At 39.0% G+C, this 21,443-nt stretch overlaps 1 protein-coding gene across 1 annotated transcript; it reads right to left on the reverse strand.

Annotated features, from left to right (window-relative positions):
- Positions 1 to 402: 402 nt before the first annotated feature.
- LOC111693516 (adenylate cyclase, terminal-differentiation specific-like) lies at positions 403 to 20,651 on the reverse strand. The gene is made up of 9 exons (XM_023458236.1): positions 20,031 to 20,651; positions 19,784 to 19,942; positions 1,899 to 2,117; positions 1,680 to 1,833; positions 901 to 982; positions 817 to 840; positions 623 to 698; positions 488 to 557; positions 403 to 415 (listed from the first exon to the last, which is right to left on the reverse strand). Exons 1-9 carry the CDS (start codon positions 20,632 to 20,634, stop codon positions 403 to 405), a joined length of 1,401 nt encoding a protein of 466 aa, XP_023314004.1. The 5' UTR covers positions 20,635 to 20,651.
- Positions 20,652 to 21,443: the final 792 nt, after the last annotated feature.

Genomic DNA, 21,443 nt, shown 5'->3' on the forward strand with positions numbered 1-21,443 from the left:
GAAAGTTAAAATCATTCCTCAAAAAACATAAAAGCAGCACAAGATCGACTCGAGCGCTGGTCTCGAGGATGAGTTTGTAAGCCCCAGGGCCGTAGCTCGTTTCGCGCTGAGCTTAAAACTGAGCTGGTGGCCTGCGATAAATGAAAGTTTTCACATTCCCTCGAAAAACATGAAAGCAGCCGAAGATCGACTCGACCGCTGGTCTCGAGGATGAGTTTGTCAGATCCAGGGTCGTAGCTCGTTTCGGGCTGAGCTTAAGGCTGAGCTGGTGGCCTGCGATCAATACAAGTTTACTTTATTTCTCAAAAAACACCAAAGCAGCACAAGATCGACTCGACCTCTGACCTCGAGGATGAGTTTGTCAGATCCAGGGTCGTAGCTCGTTTTGCGCTGAGCTTAGTGCTAAGCTGGTGGCCTGCGATCAATAAAAGTTTACTTCATTTCTCAAAAAACATGAAAGCAGCACAAGATCGACTCGACCTCTGACCTGGAGGATGAGTTTGTCAGATCCAGGGTCGTAGCTCGTTTCGCGCTGAGCTTAGTGCTAAGCTGGTGGCCTGCGATCAATAAAAGTTTACTTTATTTCTCAAAAAACATGAAGGCAGCACAAGATCGACTCGACCGCTGACCTCGAGGATGAGTTTGTCAGATCCAGGGTCGTAGCTCGACTCTCGCTGAGCCCAAAACTGAGCTGGTGGCTGGCGATCAATGAAAGTTTTTACATTCCCTCGAAAAACATGAAAGCAGCCGAAGATCGACTCGACCGCTGTCCCGAGGATGAGTTTGTCAGCCCCAGGATTGTAGCTCGACTCTTACTGAGCTTAGTGCTAAGCTGGTGGCCTGCGATCAATAAAAGTTTACTTCATTTCTCAAAAAACATGAAAGCAGCACAAGACCGACTCGACCGCTGACCTCGAGAATGAGTTTGTCAGATCCAGGGTCGTAGCTCGTTTCGGGCTGAGCTTTAGGCTGAGCTGGTGGCCTGCGATCAATGAATGTTCACTTCATTCCTCAAAAAACATAAAAGCAGCACAAGATCAACTCGACCGCTGACCTCGAGGAAGAGTTTGTCAGCCCCAAGATCGCAGCTCGACTCTCGCTGAGCTTAGTGCCGAGCTGGTGGCCTGCGATCGATGAAAGTTCACTTCATTTTTCAAAAAACATGAAAGCAGCACAAGATCGACTCGACCGCTGACCTCGAGGAAGAGTTTGTCAGCCCTAGCGCCGTAGCTCGTTTCGCTCTGAGCTTAAAACTGAGCTGGTAGCCTGCGATCAATGAAATTTCACTTCATTCCTCAAAAAACATAAAAGCAGCACAAGATCGACTCGACCGCTGGCCTCGAGGATGAGTTTGTCAGCCCCAGGGCCGTAGCTCGTTTCGCGCTGAGCCCAAAACTGAGCTGGTGGCTTGCGATCGATGAAAGTTTTCACATTCCCTCAAAAAACATGAAAGCAGCCGAAGATCGACTCGACCGCTGTCCCGAGGATGAGTTTGTCAGCCCCAGGATCGTAGCTCGACTCTTACTGAGCTTGGTGCTAAGCTGGTGGCCTGCGATCGATAAAAGTTTACTTCTTTTCTCAAAAAACATGAAAGCAGCACAAGACCGACTCGACCGCTGACCTCGAGGATGAGTTTGTCAGCCCCAGGGCCGTAGCTCGTTTCGCGCTGAGCTTAAAACTGAGCTGGTGGCCTGCGATCAATGAAAGTTTTAACATTTTCTCGAAAAACATGAAAGCAGCCGAAGATCGACTCGACCTCTGGTCTCGAGGAAGAGTTTGTCAGCCCCAAGATCGCAGCTCGACTCTCGCTGAGCTCAAGGCTAAGCTGGTGGCCTGCGATCAATACAAGTTTACTTCATTTCTCAAAAAACATGAAAGCCGCACAAGTTCGACTCTACCGCTGACCTCGAGGATGAGTTTGTCAGCCCCAGGGCCGTAGCTCGTTTCGCGCTGAGCCCAAAACTGAGCTGGTGGCTTGCGATCAATGAAAGTTTTCACATTCCTTCGAAAAACATGAAAGCAGCCGAAGATCGACTCGACCGCTGGTCTCGAGGATGAGTTTGTCAGATCCAGAGTCGTAGCTCGTTTCGCGCTGAGCTTAGTGCTAAGCTGGTGGCCTGCGATCAATAAAAGTTTACTTCATTTCTCAAAAAACATGAAAGCAGCACAAGATCGACTCGACCGCTGACCTCGAGGATGAGTTTGTCAGATCCAGGGTCGTAGCTCGTTTCGGGCTGAGCTTAAGGCTGAGCTAGTAGCCTGCGATCAATGAATGTTCACTTCATTCCTCAAAAAACATAAAAGCAGCACAAGATCAACTCGACCGCTGACCTCGAGGAAGAGTTTGTCAGCCCCAAGATCGCAGCTCGACTCTCGCTGAGCTTAGTGCCGAGCTGGTGGCCTGCGATCGATGAAAGTTCACTTCATTTTTCAAAAAACATGAAAGCAGCACAAGATTGACTCGACCGCTGACCTCGAGGAAGAGTTTGTCAGCCCCAAGATCGCAGCTCGACTCTCGCTGAGCTTAAAACTGAGCTGGTGGCCTGCGATCAATGAAAGTTTTCACATTTCCTCGAAAAACATGAAAGCAGCCGAAGATCGACTCGACCTCTGGTCTCGAGGATGAGTTTGTCAGCCCCAGGATCGTAGCTCGACTCTTACTAAGCTTAGTGCTAAGCTGGTGGCCTGCGATCAATACAAGTTTACTTTATTTCTCAAAAAACACGAAAGCAGCACAAGATCGACGCGACCTCTGACCTCGAGGAAGAGTTCGTCAGCCCTAAGATCGCAGCTCGACTCTCGCTGAGCTTAGTGCTGAGCTGGTGGCCTGCGATTGATGAAAGTTTCCATCATTCCTCAAAAAACATAAAAGCAGCACAAGATCGACTCGACCGCTGGCCTCGAGGATGAGTTTGTCAGCCCCAAGATCGCAGCTCGACTCTCGCTGAGCTTAGTGCTGAGCTGGTGGCCTGCGATTGATGAAAGTTCCCATCAATCCTCAAAAAACATAAAAGCAGCACAAGATCGACTCGACCGCTGGCCTCGAGGATGAGTTTGTCAGCCCCAGGGCCGTAGCTCGTTTCGCGCTGAGCTTAAAACTGAGCTGGTGGCCTGCGATCAATGAAAGTTTTAACATTTCCTCGAAAAACATGAAAGCAGCCGAAGATCGACTCGACCTCTGGTCTCGAGGAAGAGTTTGTCAGCCCCAAGATCGCAGCTCAACTCTCGCTGAGCTCAAGGCTAAGCTGGTGGCCTGCGATCAATACAAGTTTACTTCATTTCTCAAAAAACATGAAAGCCGCACAAGTTCGACTATACCGCTGACCTCGAGGATGAGTTTGTCAGCCCCAGGGCCGTAGCTCGTTTCGCGCTGAGCCCAAAACTGAGCTGGTGGCTTGCGAACAATGAAAGTTTTCACATTCCCTCGAAAAACATGAAAGTAGCCGAAGATCGACTCGACCGCTGTCCCGAGGATGAGTTTGTCAGCCCCAGGATCGTAGCTCGACTCTTACTGAGCTTAGTGCTAAGCTGGTGGCCTGCGATCAATAAAAGTTTACTTCTTTTCTCAAAAAACATGAAAGCAGCACAAGATCGACTCGACCTCTGACCTCGAGGATGAGTTTGTCAGATCCAGGGTCGTAGCTCGTTTCGGGCTGAGCTTAAGGCTGAGCTGGTGGCCTGCGATCAATGAATGTTCACTTCATTCCTCAAAAAACATAAAAGCAGCACAAGATCAACTCGACCGCTGACCTCGAGGAAGAGTTTGTCAGCCCCAAGATCGCAGCTCGACTCTCGCTGAGCTTAGTGCCGAGCTGGTGGCCTGCGATCGATGAAAGTTCACTTCATTTTTCAAAAAACATGAAAGCAGCACAAGATTGACTCGACCGCTGACCTTGAGGATGAGTTTGTCAGCCCCAGGGTCGTAGTTCGTTTCGCGCTTAGCGTAAGGCTGAGCTGGTGGCCTGCGATCAATAAAAGTTTACTTCATTTCTCAAAAAACATGAAAGCAGCACAAGATTGACTCGACCGCTGACCTCGAGGATGAGTTTGTTTTGCATCGGTGTTTGCATCGGTTCAGATACATTCAAACATCATCCGCGAAATGTAATAAATTCACAGCTTCGTCAGTTGCCGTGGCTCATAATAATGAATCATTTAACTTAGTGTTACGTTGGTCGCCTGTCGAGTGTTTACTCAACTATTTGCTGTGGCCAGCGAAAACCAGCTTTTGCCTCGGTCAGAAACATTTATACCTTTTTTGCCAAATGATGAAAGGTCACAGTTTCGTCGCTCGTCCTTGCTTATGAAAATAAACAATTCAACTTAGCTTTGGCAGGCAAAAGTCAGCTGTTGCATTGGTCAGAAATGTCGATACCTCATTTGCCCAATGAAAATTCACAGTTTTGTAGCTTGCAGTTCCTCATTAAAATGATTCATTTTATTTAGCTTTCGCAAGTGAAAGCCAGGGACTGCATTGGTTAGAAATGTTTGTACGTCATCCGCCAAACGTAGGAAACTCACAGTTTTTTTGTTCGTGTTTGCATATAAAAATGAACAATTCAACTTACCTTTGGCAGGCGAAAGCCAGCGACTGCACTGATTTGGAGATGTTTCGATCGTCGCAAATATACTCCGTTGCCGTTCTCGACGCGTGAACAATTTTGAAAAAGCTACGTTGGTCGACACTAGTCGTGAGTATATTTTGACCATCGCAAATATACTCCGGATCAGTTCTCGACGCGTGAAAAATCATGCAAGAAGCTGTATGAATCAAAGCTAGTCGGGAATATATTTCTACCATCGTAAAGATATTCGAGAGATTTCGAGTTTTTCCCATCAGCCTATGGGGTGAACTTATGGTTTGATCTTCGCCAAGAGGTCAAATAACTCATAAGCAGCATTAACGCGAGAGCCTTGTTGGAAGTTACAGTGATGAAAACGAAAATTATTAAGTTATTTTCGCTTACGTATCCGAATTTCGCAGATTTCGAGTCTCGCCCATGAGCCCATGAAGCGAGTTTATGGTTTAATTATTTTCAGCCGTTTAAAATTAATGAATCGATATCTTTACCAACCACTTGTCGTAGATAACAATTGACTTGCTTTTTGCTACGGCGGGCCACCTAACCTTAGTTTTTTTTTTACTTTATTAATTAATTACAAAAAAACCATGATTACTGAAGTTTTTTTGAGACGACAGTAATTCTTAGAAAATTATTAGCTTTCCAATAAATATACTTTTATCTACTTTTACTGGGACCCATACTCCAATGATATTCTGCCGGGGTCCTTTACCTAACGCACAGTCTTACACAGGGCATAGCTTCAGGCAAACTTCTGCCACTTTGCTTGTTGATGCTGGTGCTGACTTAACAGTACTCAAAAGATATGGTGGTTGGAAGTCGAGTACCGTTGCTGAAGGCTACATAGCTGATTCTGTGTCCAATAAAAAAAAATACACCAACTTATTTCAAGTGGAATGAATTTGGCTTCATCTGTACAAGGACCAACAACAACAATAGCAGTTACATCTCAAACAACAATAACATCTACAGTAACAACATGTAAATTAAATAATTCAACAGCAACAGTAGCAACGTTAACAACAGCAACATCATCTAAACGTTTAAATGAGACAGCATCTAGTAGTCAATTTGTTAAGATTTCAAAATTTAAGCATAATTACAATACAACACTATATTCAGATCAAATTCATCAGCCAGCTACAAGCAAGTCTCAAAAAGAAATGTCAAATTCTGCTATCAATTTTGAATGTACTCCAAAGAGTATTACATCAAAAATGGAAAAACTGTCAATTGACAATGTCAATCAAAATATTTTTAACCCAGATGTAACCCTAAAAAATGACACCATTATTCATCACACACAGGCATCATCCACTGCAAATTCATCAAATTTGAATGAATTATCTGACAACAAAGGTGTGTTTTATGATCCGGATTTAAGATTATTTACTTATGTTTCAAGAAGAGATTCTTCATTAACGTTGAAAAATTGTAATGTTAAGATTGAAGGGACTACAGAAAAAACTTTAATTTTGCAAAAATGCAACATTCTAAAATAACTTATTTTCATTACATACAACTTATATTTGTAAGGTTATATCACTGTTTTTAGTTATATCACTTTATTTCAAGCCTGTACTTACATTCATACATGTAATTCTTAGCTTTGCGTTCATTGTTATTTAAATAAAACTCATGTTCTAACTATTTTGTTGCATAAAAATTATTTCATCATTATCCTAGTCATATGTCAAACTAAGCGTCGACTGCTGTGTATCACTTATGCACATGTTTAAATCTCTAGACTCGTGCAGAGAAGCGACACCTATGCCACGGAAAAGCGTGGTATAGGTGCGGATTTATGGCACGCAGTGCTATAAACATTATATCGTTTGTTTTAATAATAGGATTTGTGGATAAGAGTAGGTGCAGCTGGAAAAAAAAGATTTCTTCCCGTTCATGAGTTATCGAAAAAATGTGGTAATGAGATTTGCTCGGTTCTTCCTGCCGTTCATCACCTTTCTGGAGCTGATTTTACTAGCAAATTTGGAACGAAGTCGGCAGTTTTACGTGCTAATCCGGAGGAATATCTGATGACATTTGGTCACGGTAAAGATTACAATAATATCGCTATCTCTCTTACGAAAATTAACATAATAGTTATTTATGCACGAGTATTGACTACGCCAGCACTAGTGACTTCTTTTGCGCATTTTGTGCGGATAAAGCTGGGCACGCGTTGCATACAAAATTTTATGCAATAGAATGCGAAAAGTGCATAAATGACAAGCATGAAATTTTACCGCACACCAGTGTCCAAAAACGCTTTTTGCGCACTAAAAAATGGGCAAAAAGTCATTTTTCGTCATACTCTTGCATAAGTTATTTTTATTTTAAAAATTAGCTTCTAATTAGCACTTGATTATTATTTCTTTAAGGTCGAAAATTTTTCTTGACACCGATTTTAAAATGTGCTAGTTTTCGTAAAAGGCGCTAATAAAATAAAAATTATAGGACTTATTGATTAAAGTTTCATAATTTCTACTCTAGGTATTTCTTATAACGACATTGAAAGCTCGATTCAGTTGGCTGAGAAATATTTGATAAAATTAACCGAAAAAATAATAAGGAAGAGAATTTTGACGACTTGAGGTTTAATACCTCGAGATTTCACCCGTCCATTTCTCTTGTAGATTATCCCCCGACAAGTTCATCGATCAATCTACATATTCTTCGAGCTCTTTACGCGACGCACCAACAGATTCATCTTTGCGATGGCAATCACGTTGATTTGGATCCCCTTCAGTTTGGATTTATCGTGGAAGATGGCAAGTACCTCCCAGAGAAAGTTCTGAAGCTATTTCCTTCTGTAACGGATTTGGTGCCCAGTTGCAATTGTGAAATGTGCAGCACAAAACATTTTTGCTGTCGTGAGGCGAAATTGAAATGCATAAGTTTCTGCGCATGCAATGTAAATGGCACTTGTAAAAATCAAAAATAAATATACCTACTTCTATAAAATCTTAATATAATAAGTTTACACAATATTGGCAATTTAAATATTAATTTTGTGGTAATATGAGCGAGAAGCTGTCGTTACTTGAGCTTGTGCCCTGACTTTCAACGCCCACTCGTTTCTATGCCCAAAATTAGATGGCTGTAACTTGGCGTCTACTTGATCGATTACCTTTTGGAACGTCTTAAAATTTTCGTTTTTTGACGTACTTTCATTTGTATTTAGTTGCTACGTTAATGTAATAATTTATTCCATCGAAAAAGGCGTATAAACAAATTAAAAGTACGTGAGAGTCATTAAATTACGTCTCAAAACAGCTAATAATTGCTTTATAAACAATCATACTGGGATAAAAACTATACTGAATTGTTGTGTAGGTTATTACCTTTAAAATGAGACGTCGATGAGCTCGATCGCATTAATACGAGCCAAGTTACGGGGGTTGAAAGATAAAAAAGGACGTATTTCTAGTAATTTTGCACTAAATATTGCATAACTTTTTTTCTAGTGGACGGATTTTCAATTAATTTAATGGAAATTCTTCGTCTTTTAAAGACAAATAAAATGAAGAAATTTGTTTTAATCTATCTTTAATATTTTACAAGATATGGCCGTTCAAACAATTAATTTGCTTATAACTTTGAAACGCACCTGATTCGAGAAAATCAACCTCGAAAAATCGATTCAGCGCATCAAAATACGTCTAGAAACGTGTAAAAATGCCGTGGAGTCGGAAATTTTCCAGAAAACCGAGCCAGCGTCCGGACTATCTCGTATTCCGTTTACAATGTCTAACAAATCTTGCAAATCAAGACTGCATTTATTTGAAATTTCCAGGCAAGAAAGTTCTTTCCGTCGAACTTCGTTACTGCCTCGCAGACAATTCTTGCGCCTAGTCTCGATTACAAATTACACTTCGCATTGGACTCGCGGCACAATTTAATACAAGTTTGAATAATATAAAATTACGGTACAAAGTGACGTGAGCTCTGCACACCGAATAAGATGATAGTCGAATCGCGTCGATGCCTCGGCGGGTCCTCAATATATACCACGAGATTTTGCATGCAAAAATAGGAGAAAGTACCTGTCAGCACCTGCTCATCCGTGAGAACCCGACGACAGCTTTTGCTCATTTTTACGAGTTTATTGATCTTCCTGCTAAACTGACATTGCCTCAAATTTAATCAATGCTTTGTATGGCGTGTCTACTTCACACCTTTTTTAAGAGGTGTAGATTTCGATATTCTTTTCGTAGAACTCGATGTTTTTACCAATTTTTATATTTTTGTTTTTCACTTAGCTTGATGTCGTCAGATCCCGTCGATTGAGGCTGGCGCGTCTGCTCGTAGAGTGAAATTTCATGTTTATCGTTATTTGATTATACATCATTTTTATGAATATTATAATTGTTTATAATAAAATAAGGTTGACGTGACAAAATTATTTACTTAATAATTTATATTATTTTTAAGATTTATATAAGATTTATTCACTTGTAAACTTTAGAGAAGTAAAAAAAGGCCCGAGACCTGGGGTTGAACTGGTGATCTGACGGTTGCAAGTTCAACTCCCTACTACTTAAGCCATTCATTGATTAAACAAGAGATATCGAAGCAGTTACAGGTGAGAAGTGTTCATGCATTTTTTTCAAGTTCTTTTAATATCTTATTATATTTATAGTACTACAATAGAAAAACTAGTTGTACAATATAATCACAATTTTAAAATCTAGCTTTCGCTTTTACTCTGGATGGGTACTAGGTTAGGATCCGGCCTCGGCGATGACTTTCTTTGGGTAGTCGTGAGTTTTTGATGATGGCGAGAACCCGAAGAAAGTTATCGCAAAGTTCAGTTCTGACTTGGAGCCAAAAATAGGCTACCGGGATGATATTCTCACACGAAAAACTCAACTACCTGAAGAAAGACGATTTGGTATGATTTTCACCTGATGATTCACCTAACTTTTGACCTGATTTTTTCCGGCAGAATTATTCAATTATCCTCACGGATCCTTCGAGCGTTCTCGCGAACAAGACCGAAATCAACGCAAATTGAAAAAAAATTGACGTCGGTCTGTTGAAAATCCATGGAAATCCATGAAAATCCATTCCCCGACGAAACCTCACGGATGTTTTGAACACGTGCTCGCGAATAAATCCAAAATCCACGAGGATTGAAAAAAATGAACGTGGATCAGTTGAAAATCCGCGGCGATTGCATTTTTTTCAAACAATGATCGACCTACTCAGAATCCCTGTATAATCTACGTGGAATCCCTGTACGATCCACGTGGATAATTAATGCTCGTGGACTTCCACGTGAATGTCCATGCAATTATTTTCAACTGGGGACAAAAAAAAATAATTTCTTGAAGTTTTCGACTTGTTTATGTATAGCTTAAATACCGGAATACATCTTATCTACATTAAATAATAATTAAAGCGCGTTATAAATTAATCAAATTTTTAATGTAGTATAGTACAGTGAAATTTGTACTAATAATTACTCTTCATTCGGTATATTCGTAATGCGCTTGAACTTTAATTTTATCATAAACTATAGTACATACAAGCATGCACTCTAAAAATGAATAATATTTTATTTCTAAGAAGCTCGAAAAAATTTTGAATAAATAATAATCCTCCGATAATACATAATAAGATTTTCTTAAAAAAAAAACCAATACAAAACTGAATAAATTGGTTCTTATAAATAACTATAAAAAACTTATCATTAAAATGGTATAAAATAAAAATTTCGTTACAAATTCATGTTGCTATAAGTTTCTCCTTATTTCTGATAAAATTTCATAAAAAATTACCAATACTTATTTATGAAGTCGCAAAACATGCTGCTTCTTATAAAATTGGTATGAAAAAATTTTGATTTAAAAGTATAGAAAAAAAATTGCTCCCGCATAAAAACTCATGAAAATTTTATAGAAGCCTCTACGGTTTGCATTAAATTAGTTTCAACCGGGTTCCTTTCATTGTTTTTCAAATGTTTTTAGAATTGAGTATTTATCTTAATATTTTGATGACTGCGTCATCGTGATAAAGCAGAAAGGAAAGTAATAAAAAATTTCATATCGCGTAAAAAATGAGCAAAAAAGACGTAAAAATAATAAAAAGTAAGAATAATCTACGATACGACCAAACTTTTATGCGCCAGTCAAGTAACTTAATTTGTTTACTTTTTGTCGAAGAAGGAAATGTCGACTCTTACAACTTTTACTTCTTTTTTTCTATTTTTCTCAAATTGTCATTATTAAATAATTAAATTAATAAATAAATAAATGAATGAACAAGAATCATTTTCGCAGTAAACTGTATATTAATTCTTTGGCAGCAGTTTTTCTATATAAAATTGAATACAATGAAATGTATTAAGTTCTCGGAAATAACACTGGTTTACCAGAAAATCATCATTGGGAGTATATTGAAATTTTTTAGTAAGATTTCATGAACTTGAAATGAAGATTTTATTGAAAAGAATCAGCTTCTGTAAATATTTAGATAATTCTAATATCTCTATAGAAACTTAACTGAGAAAATGAACGTTTCTATGGTAAGTTTTATCAATATTTTACTATTTGGCCCCTTTTAGATCAAAGCTTGTTTATCCCTCCCAAAATTTCAGACTTAAATATGAAAAATATAATACAAGTTTGAAAAGCATAATGAAGTTTTCAAAGAGTATTCATCTTAACAAAAAAAGCATAATCAGTTTATAATCAAGCTTGACTGTGAAATCTTTTTGAAATCTTTTTTTTTCCATGTAGGAAAATAATAAAGTTCTGGGTTAGTACACGAATTGTTTAATAAGATTTCCTATTAGAACATTTTATTAAAAAGTAAGTCACTTTTCATAACATACGAAAAAAAAATTAGTTTCTGTCAAATAACATTGCAAAGAAATGATTGAAGATTCATTTTGAATTTATCAACTTTCGTAAATTTCTTATGAATTTTACTCTATAGTTTGAAAAGAGGTGTATGATTGAATAGCAATTTAAATTGAGAGGCGTGTCACAGTTTTGGTAGAGTTTATTAATGAAGATGTTGGATATTTCTTACCTATTTTAATAAAGTATTAATTTTTTTATTTTTTTAAATAGAATTAATATGTAAAACCGTGAATGTTACCGGTGAAAGGTGAGTAAATTATTTATTTTTACTGAAAAATGGAAATATTATTTTTTACTTATTTAACATGTATAGTATTTTTAAAATTTACAATTTTATATTTCTAACTGCTAGCTCACTAAAAAATTGACAATATAATAATTCAAAACCGTGGTAATATTTTTTTCAAATTAATATTAAATAGGGCCAAGTATGACTGTCTGATCCTTATAATTTTAATTGTACTTTAAAATTATCTCTCTTATCTATGAAACTTTTTATTTCAAATCGTCAATGATTAATTGCTTAGCTTTGATAATAATGAAATTCAATACATTCCGTCAAGTATCCAAACGAAGTAAAAATTTTTTCCCTAAAAATTGTAACCATAATGCAAAGTTTGTACTGAAATAATTCAATAATTTATTATACAGGGTGCGGCAAAATTATGGAGACACCTGAAAATTTCTCATAATAAGCGTAGAAAAAAAATCAAAAACCTTATAACCGACGTATTTTTCGACGAGGAATCTAATGGTGCTCTCATGTTGTAAGTGTCTTGGTAGCCTTGAAAAGCGTTGATTAATTCTCGTACTTGGTTCACGGGACGTTGTAAATTTGCTGACCGTTCAGGCGTTCAGTCGTCTCTGATGCGCGGCCGCGCTTCTGGCAGCACGTCATCGCTCCGATGAACTTTTCGGTTTTGCACCTTTGGGTTTTTGTTCAACGGCAAAAACGGTGGCGAGTCCTTGAGCATGTGGTAGATGAATCACTGGCCTTGCCCTAAACAGCCATTAGAAGAGTCACGACGGAGAGCTTTGCCGTCTCTGAGCAGGTGACGGACTTCGTCTTCTCGCCTGCCTGTGGATCGGGAACTCTGCTTGCATTTCCACCTCTATCCTCATAGGTTTGAGGAGATGGGGTGAGACAGGTAGATGTTTCCAGAGGTATGGCGAGAGAGGACGAACTCAAAATGGCAATCAATCGAATAGAGTCGATGATAGTATTTTCAAAGAAAAAATGCAAAATATCAGAAGTAAGAGTGATATGTAGGAACAACATATTTTTCCGAGGTTTTTAAGCAAAACAGTCACTTTTTCCGGGTATCTCCGGAAAAAATATTAACAAATCCGGTAAGGCCCAGGAAAACATGGACGATTTCCAGGTAATAACAAAATAATTATATTTTTTTCCAAACAAAATATCCGCATTGTTAATGAAAAAAAAAAAAAATGATTGACTACTGAATTAAACAAAATATCAAAAATCTTCAAAATGATAACTGTAAAATTTTGCTCTCTTGAAAGTCATATGCATCTCACTATTGAAAAATAACTATTTCTGATCTCTAAGAATACTGACTGTGTATCGGTGAAAATTGAAAGACCACACCTAAAATTGTTTCTGCAGACTTATGAAGTGTGAATTGAAAAATTGAAAAAAATGAACGAACATAAGTTGTTTGAATACAATTAGTGACAAAAATTGTTGCTAAAGCTGAGCGAACATTTTTTTAAGTAATTGTGATTAAATACTATATTTATACATCAAATGATATATTAATTTAATCGAGCAAAAAACCCGGGAAAATGACATTTTTACAAAAATGAGGGAGTGAGTGGAAAATGAGGCATAATAACAGTTGAAAAAAAACTTTTTTCCTTACAGGAATATACATTGTAACGGGTGCCACTCCGGGCAAGCTGTGGCCCGTTCCGATATTCATAAAGGCTGAAAAATAAGTAAAGGGTTGTACAAATAATTATGCGTATTTTAGTTAACAATGAAAGAACAATAAGACAATTTATTACAGCGCCAGTCACGGAAGTGACGCCTTCACGAAAGCCAAATTATGTACAGTTAATTGAAATACATTAAGTACAGTTCTTCAATCTATGACTCGACTTGGTAGGCTTCGACTTAATGATGACTCTACTTGGTGGGTGCGGGTATGAGTTTGACGGGAATTCGCTACGAGAAAGAGAGCGCAACTTGGCAGCTTAATGTACGAAGATGACTTACCCGTCGTTGACTCGAGTTAGAGATTGGCAAAATATACTGGGCGACCTTGATCCAACAAAGCGGCAGCAGGTATTCAGCAGCGGCAGGACAGACCCTCTGGTAGTAAATAAGCAGCTTACATACACTGGCGTGTTAAAACTTGAACGAAACACGATATCGCATGTGAAGTGGTGGTCGATAGCGGCCCGATGTGACGCGCCGAGTCTAGCTCACAATCGGAGCCAAAGCTCTCGTTTAAGTCCGTTGGTCTGCGGTCCGAGCGAGCGACTCGCTTGTGGGCCGCAGAGAGGGGGAAGCCGAGCGGCCTCCCGCGAAGTCGCGCAGTGACGTCGAGTCAGTAGTGACAGAGTAGTCTGTGAGCGATAGTACAGTAGTTGACTGATTGCAACAACGGTCGGACCTCAGCCCCATTCGAAGCTTACAGCTTAGAATACTTTCGTTAGCTATCAAAACGTACGTGCGTGAAATAAACGAGTTTTTGGTGAGTAGTACTTGCTGTGTGATTGGGTGTGTTGAGTGTGGGTCACAACACCGTTGTGATAGTGTGTATCCGCGTGGCGCATAGGCGTGCCAGCGGATAGCCTCGTCGGGTGCGTAAGCCTGCAAGACGTTGCACTAGCAAGTGCTAGAGTGTGTGAGTGTGTGAGTGTGAGCGGAGATGTGGTGAGTAACCTCGTCGTCCAGGTTCGGCGTGACGCGGCCTCAAGGCCCTCAGGCGACACGTGTTTCTGCACAACCAGCCTCTTGCCCTCGCGGTCGCGTGAAAATTCTGTAGGGCTTAGATGCGAAGTAGGTAGGGACGCGGAGATAGGCTCCATACATCGGCGCGCGGGAGCAGACCTAGCGCTGCATCAGGAACCTATGTTTCCTTGAGCGAGTCTTAGAGTACCTGGGCTAGCCGGCTAGGTAGTCGAGTAGTAGTAAATGCGATTGCATTGGTCGTCTGGCGCTTCGCGCGTGCGGAAAAGCCGACAAGCACACCGAGACGCAGAAAGCCAGTGACGTGTGTCTGCAGGCGAAAGCGAGACGTGCGTAGTGAATGTGGATGCACCGTCATACGCAGGAGGAATGCTTTTTACACGTTCACGCTAGGGCTTCCAGAGACAGAGTACCTCACGCCAATCAAAAGCCCATTATACAGGCCCAAGGTGCCGGAAGCGTCGTCTGATTTTCTTCACTGCATGCAGCACCTCATCTTTGACTTGACCCTCAGTTCGGCTTTGTGCTCTCTTCGCCCTATACTTTTCTTTCTCACATTTACTTCACGCACGCATCGACTCGCGTAATAAGTATGTCGCGACGGACTTCAGGTCGAAGGAAAGGACAAGGGAATATCAGCGGACTCTGCTCAGGCCGAAGTGTTGCATAACACGTCATACAACATACAAGCAAATATATTTTTCTATATAAGAATCTCTTATGTGTGTCCTCTTCTGATGTATCATCCGAACACAGGCGCACTCGTCTCGGTCCACTGATTCCGAATCCGTCATCAGAATTGAAAAATATTCACTACAGCAAGAGTAATCAATGATTAAAAATAAGCCCCTTTTCGAAAGAGTTCTCGCGAGTGGACAGGCCCCGGCGCTCCGCTCGATCGCTTGAAATTGTTAATATGGTTGCATGGCAACGCCTAGGGGAATTTTATATCATATAATAAAGCTATCGAATTCAAGAAATTTGAAAATACCAACGAAATAATAAATGTAATTAGCAATGAGGTTGCGATTTGAATTAATTAAATAGATTTTCACAATTTGATGATGACAATAACCTAAAATTCAGAAAAATTTCATAGTTGAGCGTGCTTTTTTTCAAGAAATGAGGGCGATAACGTCCTTGCTCGCTATGAATAAAAAAAAATTAAAATTATATCGACAGTAAGATTAATTTTGTCCTGATAGAATTCCCGGTATGCGAAGCTGAAAACTCGGAGCTATGTAAAACTTCTGAATCGATCGTCGGCTTTCAGAGCCTCGATTTTTTTTCTCATGAGCACTAAAATACCGAACATAGATTCAAATGATTATTACATCTCTGGCTCAGAGTTTGAAAGTTGCACGTGCAGCAGATCAGCAGAGAAGGTTGGAAAGTCAATCTCAAATAACACTAATGATTTTCTTCAGGAATTTGAGACTCTTAGGTCGACGCTGTGCCAAGTAGTTGTTGTTCGAGCGATGTAAAAATCGAAAATCGATCGTTGGCTCTCACATCTTCATGCTTTTCTCTCCGACGAGCTCAAGAGTACCCAAGTCGATGACAAATGAAATTTGTAACTCGGCTCGAAGTATGACAGTAGTCAGTGGAGCAGGTCTCGTTTACTTAGCGTTTTTTTGCGACCATGTATGCAACAAAATATTCGAGAACAAGGAAGTCATGACTGAGGCTCAGAGGTCGATCACAAATGGCACTTACAATTTTCTCCAATAATCTGAGACTCTCAGGTCGACGTTGAGCCGAGTATTCGTTGTTGGAGCAATGTAAAATTCGAGTATCGACCACCGAGCTTAAATCTACGTCCCCTGGCGAGCTCGAGCTACGCGCTTTCATGAATCGTTTTTTAACTCTTCAGATTAAAAATCAGTTTTAGCCAGTTTAAACCAGTTTATAAAAAATTCACTCATTTTTTCTCGCGCATCATCAAAGTGTGCATACAAATCTATACGTTTTTTTTTCTTCTTCACCCCATGTGGACACTCATCGGTAACCGTTGGTCACATATTGCTGTCGTTTCCTCCCGAGTTAAGTATTAGAACTGGCTGCCCAATGCCGTTTTGTGAGTGTGGTTCTCGCTTCTGACTTCATCATGGAAGTGTTGTGCTTCTTCTATTGCCAGCCTTGTGAGTCCTCGCCTCCGGCTCCTAGTTATGCTTATCCTTTTCGCTTCCAGCTCGCGAAGCAATCGAGGTTTTTTATAGCTTCGGAGGCTGATGACATAGCCCGGGATTTCTTTTTGAGTGTTACCCGCTTCCCTTCAGTTCGACCACACAAGGCGAAAAAACTCGCCTCGAAAATTCGCCCAGTGGTAATCGAATCCACGCCCTTCGGCAAACCTTGTATCAGCAGGCAAAAACTATACCCACTGAGCTAAGGAGCCCGGTATCTATACGTTTGGTTTTTTTTTCTCTACTCCACCCCATTCGGACACTCGATGGTAACCGCCGCTAGGCATTGCTTAGGCGAGGCCGGGGTTAGTTGAGCATTTCTGATACTTCTATGATAGTCGTTTTTTCCATGCATACCCCATCGGTCGCATAGTGATATGCGACGATTAGAGGTTCAGGGACTAATCTTTTTTCTACTTGGTGAACCTCTGATCCTGCGCAATGCTATCTCTCGATTGTCGTATCCCCTTTTTCAGAGCTGTCTTTTTTGCGTGGTCACACATTGCCATCGTCTCTTCCCGAGTTAAGTATTTCTTATAACTCGCTATCTAGTGCCATCTTGTGAGTGTGGTTCTTGCTTCCGGCGCTACCCTGTGAGTTATTACTACACTCAGGGGTTTTTTTGGTGATGTGTACTCATCTTTTGTTAATTTATCTTGCTTAACATTCAAACAGTTACAGTACTCACTATAACTGTTAAATATTTCGTAAAAACAAACGAATTTAAAAGTGATTTTTGTTTTATAATTTGTATACAAACAACTGACATAAATTATATATTTACGATACAACTTTCGAAGACATAATGATTAGAGCCCGTTCTTGGCCCCAGGTACAATACATTCAGTGACCCCAAAAACCCCTGAGTTTCGAGTTTTGACGAGATATGTTGAATATTCCCATAAAACTCCAGGAGACGAGGTATATTCGGCCTGCCCTGGTCCCAGATACATCATGGTACATTTTCGTTGTAATATTCGTTTCCGGCGACCCCAAAAACCTCCGAGTGTCGAAATTAGACTCATTTTTACTGATACTTATTGAAATACACATATTGACAAAATTATAAGTTCAAGTTTCATTTTTAAATGCGTTTATTTCATTTATGGATGCAAATTTTCGTCGAACATCGAACATCAATGTTCCCTCATTCTAAAAATATCATATTCTACGGATGCAGGATTTATATTATTACCTATACTAACTACGTTTGCAATGGCAAATACGCCACAATCAAAATTATTTGTTTGTGCTTGAACGTTTTCAAATAATATATATGAATCGTTCTTATTGGGAAATAACTTATTTATATACAATTTAATATCATCATGCATGTACTTTTTATTTGCACTATCATATAAGTGAATTATTCGTTTACTGTAATAAATAGCTATCCAGTGATCTGCTACGAATGGACCACTAAATAATATTTGCACATACGATCTTTCTATATTGGCAGGTACAATACATTCTAATCTCTGCAATAAAATTGGTGATTGCATCTCATAACATGAGTATAATTGTAATAATTGATTAAATTGATCAACATGCTCCGTAGCCAATTAACTCTCATAACCAGACGACAACACAATCTTTTTATCGGCCTCAGACAGCATGATTATACGCATAATGAATCGAGGAGCGCGTGTCGCGCTCCACATGGCAAGTATGACAGTAAAAAACATAAAAAAAGCAGCGCGGACACGCTCTCCTCATATACTTCGTATTTTAGAACCTTAACTTTCTTTGCATTTTCTTTGAACATAGATAAGCGATATCAAAAATCTGAATACACCATCAGATTCATCGGAAAAAATCCAATCGATATGACGTATTTGGGCATTCGAATAAATACACATTACGGACATATAGAGAAAAAATAGTTCCAGTTCTCACGTTTTCCGCGGTCTCACGTTTTTTTCGCAGTCTCACGTTTTCGTGTTTTATCGGTGCGTGTTTACGCGTTATATTTTCTGGTGTTTTCAATTTTTCGTGTTTTGAAGGTAAACTTTTAAGCAATAAGATAATTTTGCATTATTTTATTAATATCAAGACTGTTGACTGCCTCAATTACAGTAAATAAAGAACAGGTCTCACTTTTTTTTGTAGTCTCACGTTTTTGTTAGTCTCACGTTTTTGTGTTCTAACGCTGCGTGTTATTATTTCTGGCATTGGTATTTTTTGGTGTTTTTTGGTGACACTACGGCGCTCTGACGATTTGCTATCTCAATCATCAGATCGGATTATCGATTTTTCTGAAGATGATATTAATTGAAGTAGAGGCCTTTAGTACCGTGGTCTCACGTTTTTCGTAGTCTCATGTTTGTGTATGAATAAATAAAAAAATATATATATAAAAAATATCGATCGATCGATCGATCGATATACGTGATGTCGCGTAGATGTCGCATATATCATCAGCCCCGGGTGGCTCGCTCGACGCACTAGGTCGGAATCCGACCTAGGCGATGACTTTCGCCGGGAAGTGGTGATGTCACTGTACGAAAAGCGCTTTCAATGGAATGAATTTATTTTAATAATTATATTTTTTTATAAACATAATTTTATGAAAATTATTGCATAAAAATTTTTTTTTGAAAAATGTTTTTTTCCATGAAAATTTTTTTTTGAAAAATTTTTTTTTTTCATAAAAATTTGTTTTTGGAAAAATTTTTCATGAAAAATTTTTGTTCAAATTTTTTTTTGAAAAATTTTTTTTTTCATAAAAATTTGTTTTTAGAAAAATTTTTTTTTAGAAATAATTTTTTTTGAAAAAAATTTTTTAATAATTTATTTTTTTAATAAATACATAATTTATGTAAAAAAGACAGGTAATCAATTTTTTTCATCGCCAACTTATACAATTTTTTTTTTTACATTTGATTAAAGAAATAAAATAAAATTTTTTCACATTTCATCAAACAAAATATAGCATAAATTTTTTTTTACATTTCACTAAACAATTCAAAAATAATTAATTTTTTTAATAAATACATAATTCATGTAAAAAAAACAGGTAATCGCCTTGTTTTATAGCCAATCCCTATATGCCGCGGAGGCAACGTAAACAATTTTTTTTTTACATTTGATTAAACAAAATAAAATAACATTTTTTTACATCTCATCAAACAAATTGAATATTTTTTTTTCTTTTCTTATTGTCTTCGTTGTCTCTCGTTTATCGCCTTGATCTTCTATGCTCTGTGCGATTTGCTCTCGTTTCGCTCCTGGCGTTGGAGATTATCCGATGAAAAAAGTCGGCGCTATCTCTTATCGCTTGTTTGTATGGATTATAATAATTCCGGAAGTATGCTTGACTATCGCTATTACCACCTCTGCGCGTTGGTCGCCTACGAGAGTTGTTTCCTATGAAAGGAAGAAAGAAATAAATCAAAAATTAATTTTCGAGCAGTTTGAAATCGATTTATATATTTTATGTATTCTATCAACCTACTCGATGCTGATTCTCCTTCACTGGAGGAATCGGATAAGTTCCTGCGTCCGTGACGTTGCTCAACGAGACCATGTTGTTGTTGTCGTCGTCGATGTTGCAGTACTCGATGCTGCTGCTGTTGTTGTTGTTGTTGTCCGAGAGGCAGCTGTTGCTGCTGCAATTCATTACGTTGGTTTTGCTGATTCTGTTGAAGCACAGGCTGGTCGTTACGCATTGGTAAGTCAGCTTGCTGTTGCAAAGGTTGCAGTTGATTATGTTGTTGTTGTCCTTGCCCATCTTGTTGCTGCAGAGGCTGCTGATCGTTTTGTATGAGCTGGCCAGGTTGTAGATGCAATTGCTGCTCGTTTCGTCCAAGCTGGCCCTGTGGTAGATTCTGTTGGCGTTGATCTATATACCGCTGCTGTTCTTGTAACTGCTGCTCGTAACGAACAATTAAGGCTTGTTGTCGTCGCATCTCTCCCAATACACCAGCCATTTGCGCCTGCATCACATTTAATTGCCGCTGCAGTTCCGGAGCCTGTCTAATCGCCAACTGCTCCATTGGCACATCAAGATTTTCTATTGATAATAATGTATATTCTGACACAATATATCTATATTTCATATTTTGGCGCTGCTATGCCAACTTAATAATAGTAAACTATCTCTACAATTATGTTGCCACTATTAGTCGCAAAAGACACGACTCTCACAGCAATGCTCACTTGCCTCTGCGCTCTGTATAGCTCGCACACGACTTACAATAAATCTATTATTTTGTACACTAATCTTTATTTTGCAATCCTGCCCAATTAACAATTCTTCAGGTTATGGGCCCAGGAGTACGCAGGTGTAAATATTTTCAAAAAAACAAGTAAGTGTTTTTACTTTCGGTGCCAAAAAAGTTCGCTCTTGGAGCAAAGAGGTTAGAAACGGCCCTCGTGCAAAAAAGTTGACTAACCTCAAAGTCAGAGAGATGGAACGAGAATTGGAGCAGATCGACAAACTAGTAAATAGAGATCAGTGGCCTTTGTGGAAATTCAAAATAACAATTACGCTAAAATCATACGACGTGTGGGGTGTAGTGCAAGGCAGTCAAGAAAAACCACAGGCATTGAGTGACACGGCCACGAGTGCACAAATCGCCAGCTATGAAAAAGAAAAACATGCCTATGAAAGGGCCGATGGTATTGCACAAAAAATCATAGTAAAAACGTGCAGTGATAAGGTGTTGATACACATTTTAAACAGCAACAGTGCTAAAGAAATGTGGGACAAACTTATGGTGCTTTATGATAGAAAATCCGAAGTGGCCGTCAACACACTGCAGCAGTCCTGGTGCAACTATGTCAAGGATCCTGCAGATGATATCGACACACACATTTCCAAGATAGAGAATATGGCCTTTAAACTCAACGTCATGGACCTGAAGTG

This window comes from Trichogramma pretiosum, unplaced genomic scaffold, assembly GCF_000599845.2.
Source record: "Trichogramma pretiosum strain Unisexual culture from Peru unplaced genomic scaffold, Tpre_2.0 scaffold51, whole genome shotgun sequence".
Taxonomy (NCBI): domain Eukaryota; kingdom Metazoa; phylum Arthropoda; class Insecta; order Hymenoptera; family Trichogrammatidae; genus Trichogramma; species Trichogramma pretiosum.

What these genes read in the sequence shown, in the direction of transcription:
- LOC111693516 (XM_023458236.1), bottom strand. Translation starts at nt 20,634, where the DNA reads ATGAAATATAGATATATTGTGTCAGAATATACATTATTATCAATAGAA. An exon ending in GAGCGAAACGAGAGCAAATC is followed by an intron (nt 2,118 to 19,783) that starts GCACAGAGCATA and finishes TATTGATCGCAG; the next exon opens with GCCACCAGCTTAGCACTAAG. An exon ending in ACTCATCCTCGAGGTCAGCG is followed by an intron (nt 558 to 622) that starts GTCGAGTCGATC and finishes TATTGATCGCAG; the next exon opens with GCCACCAGCTTAGCACTAAG.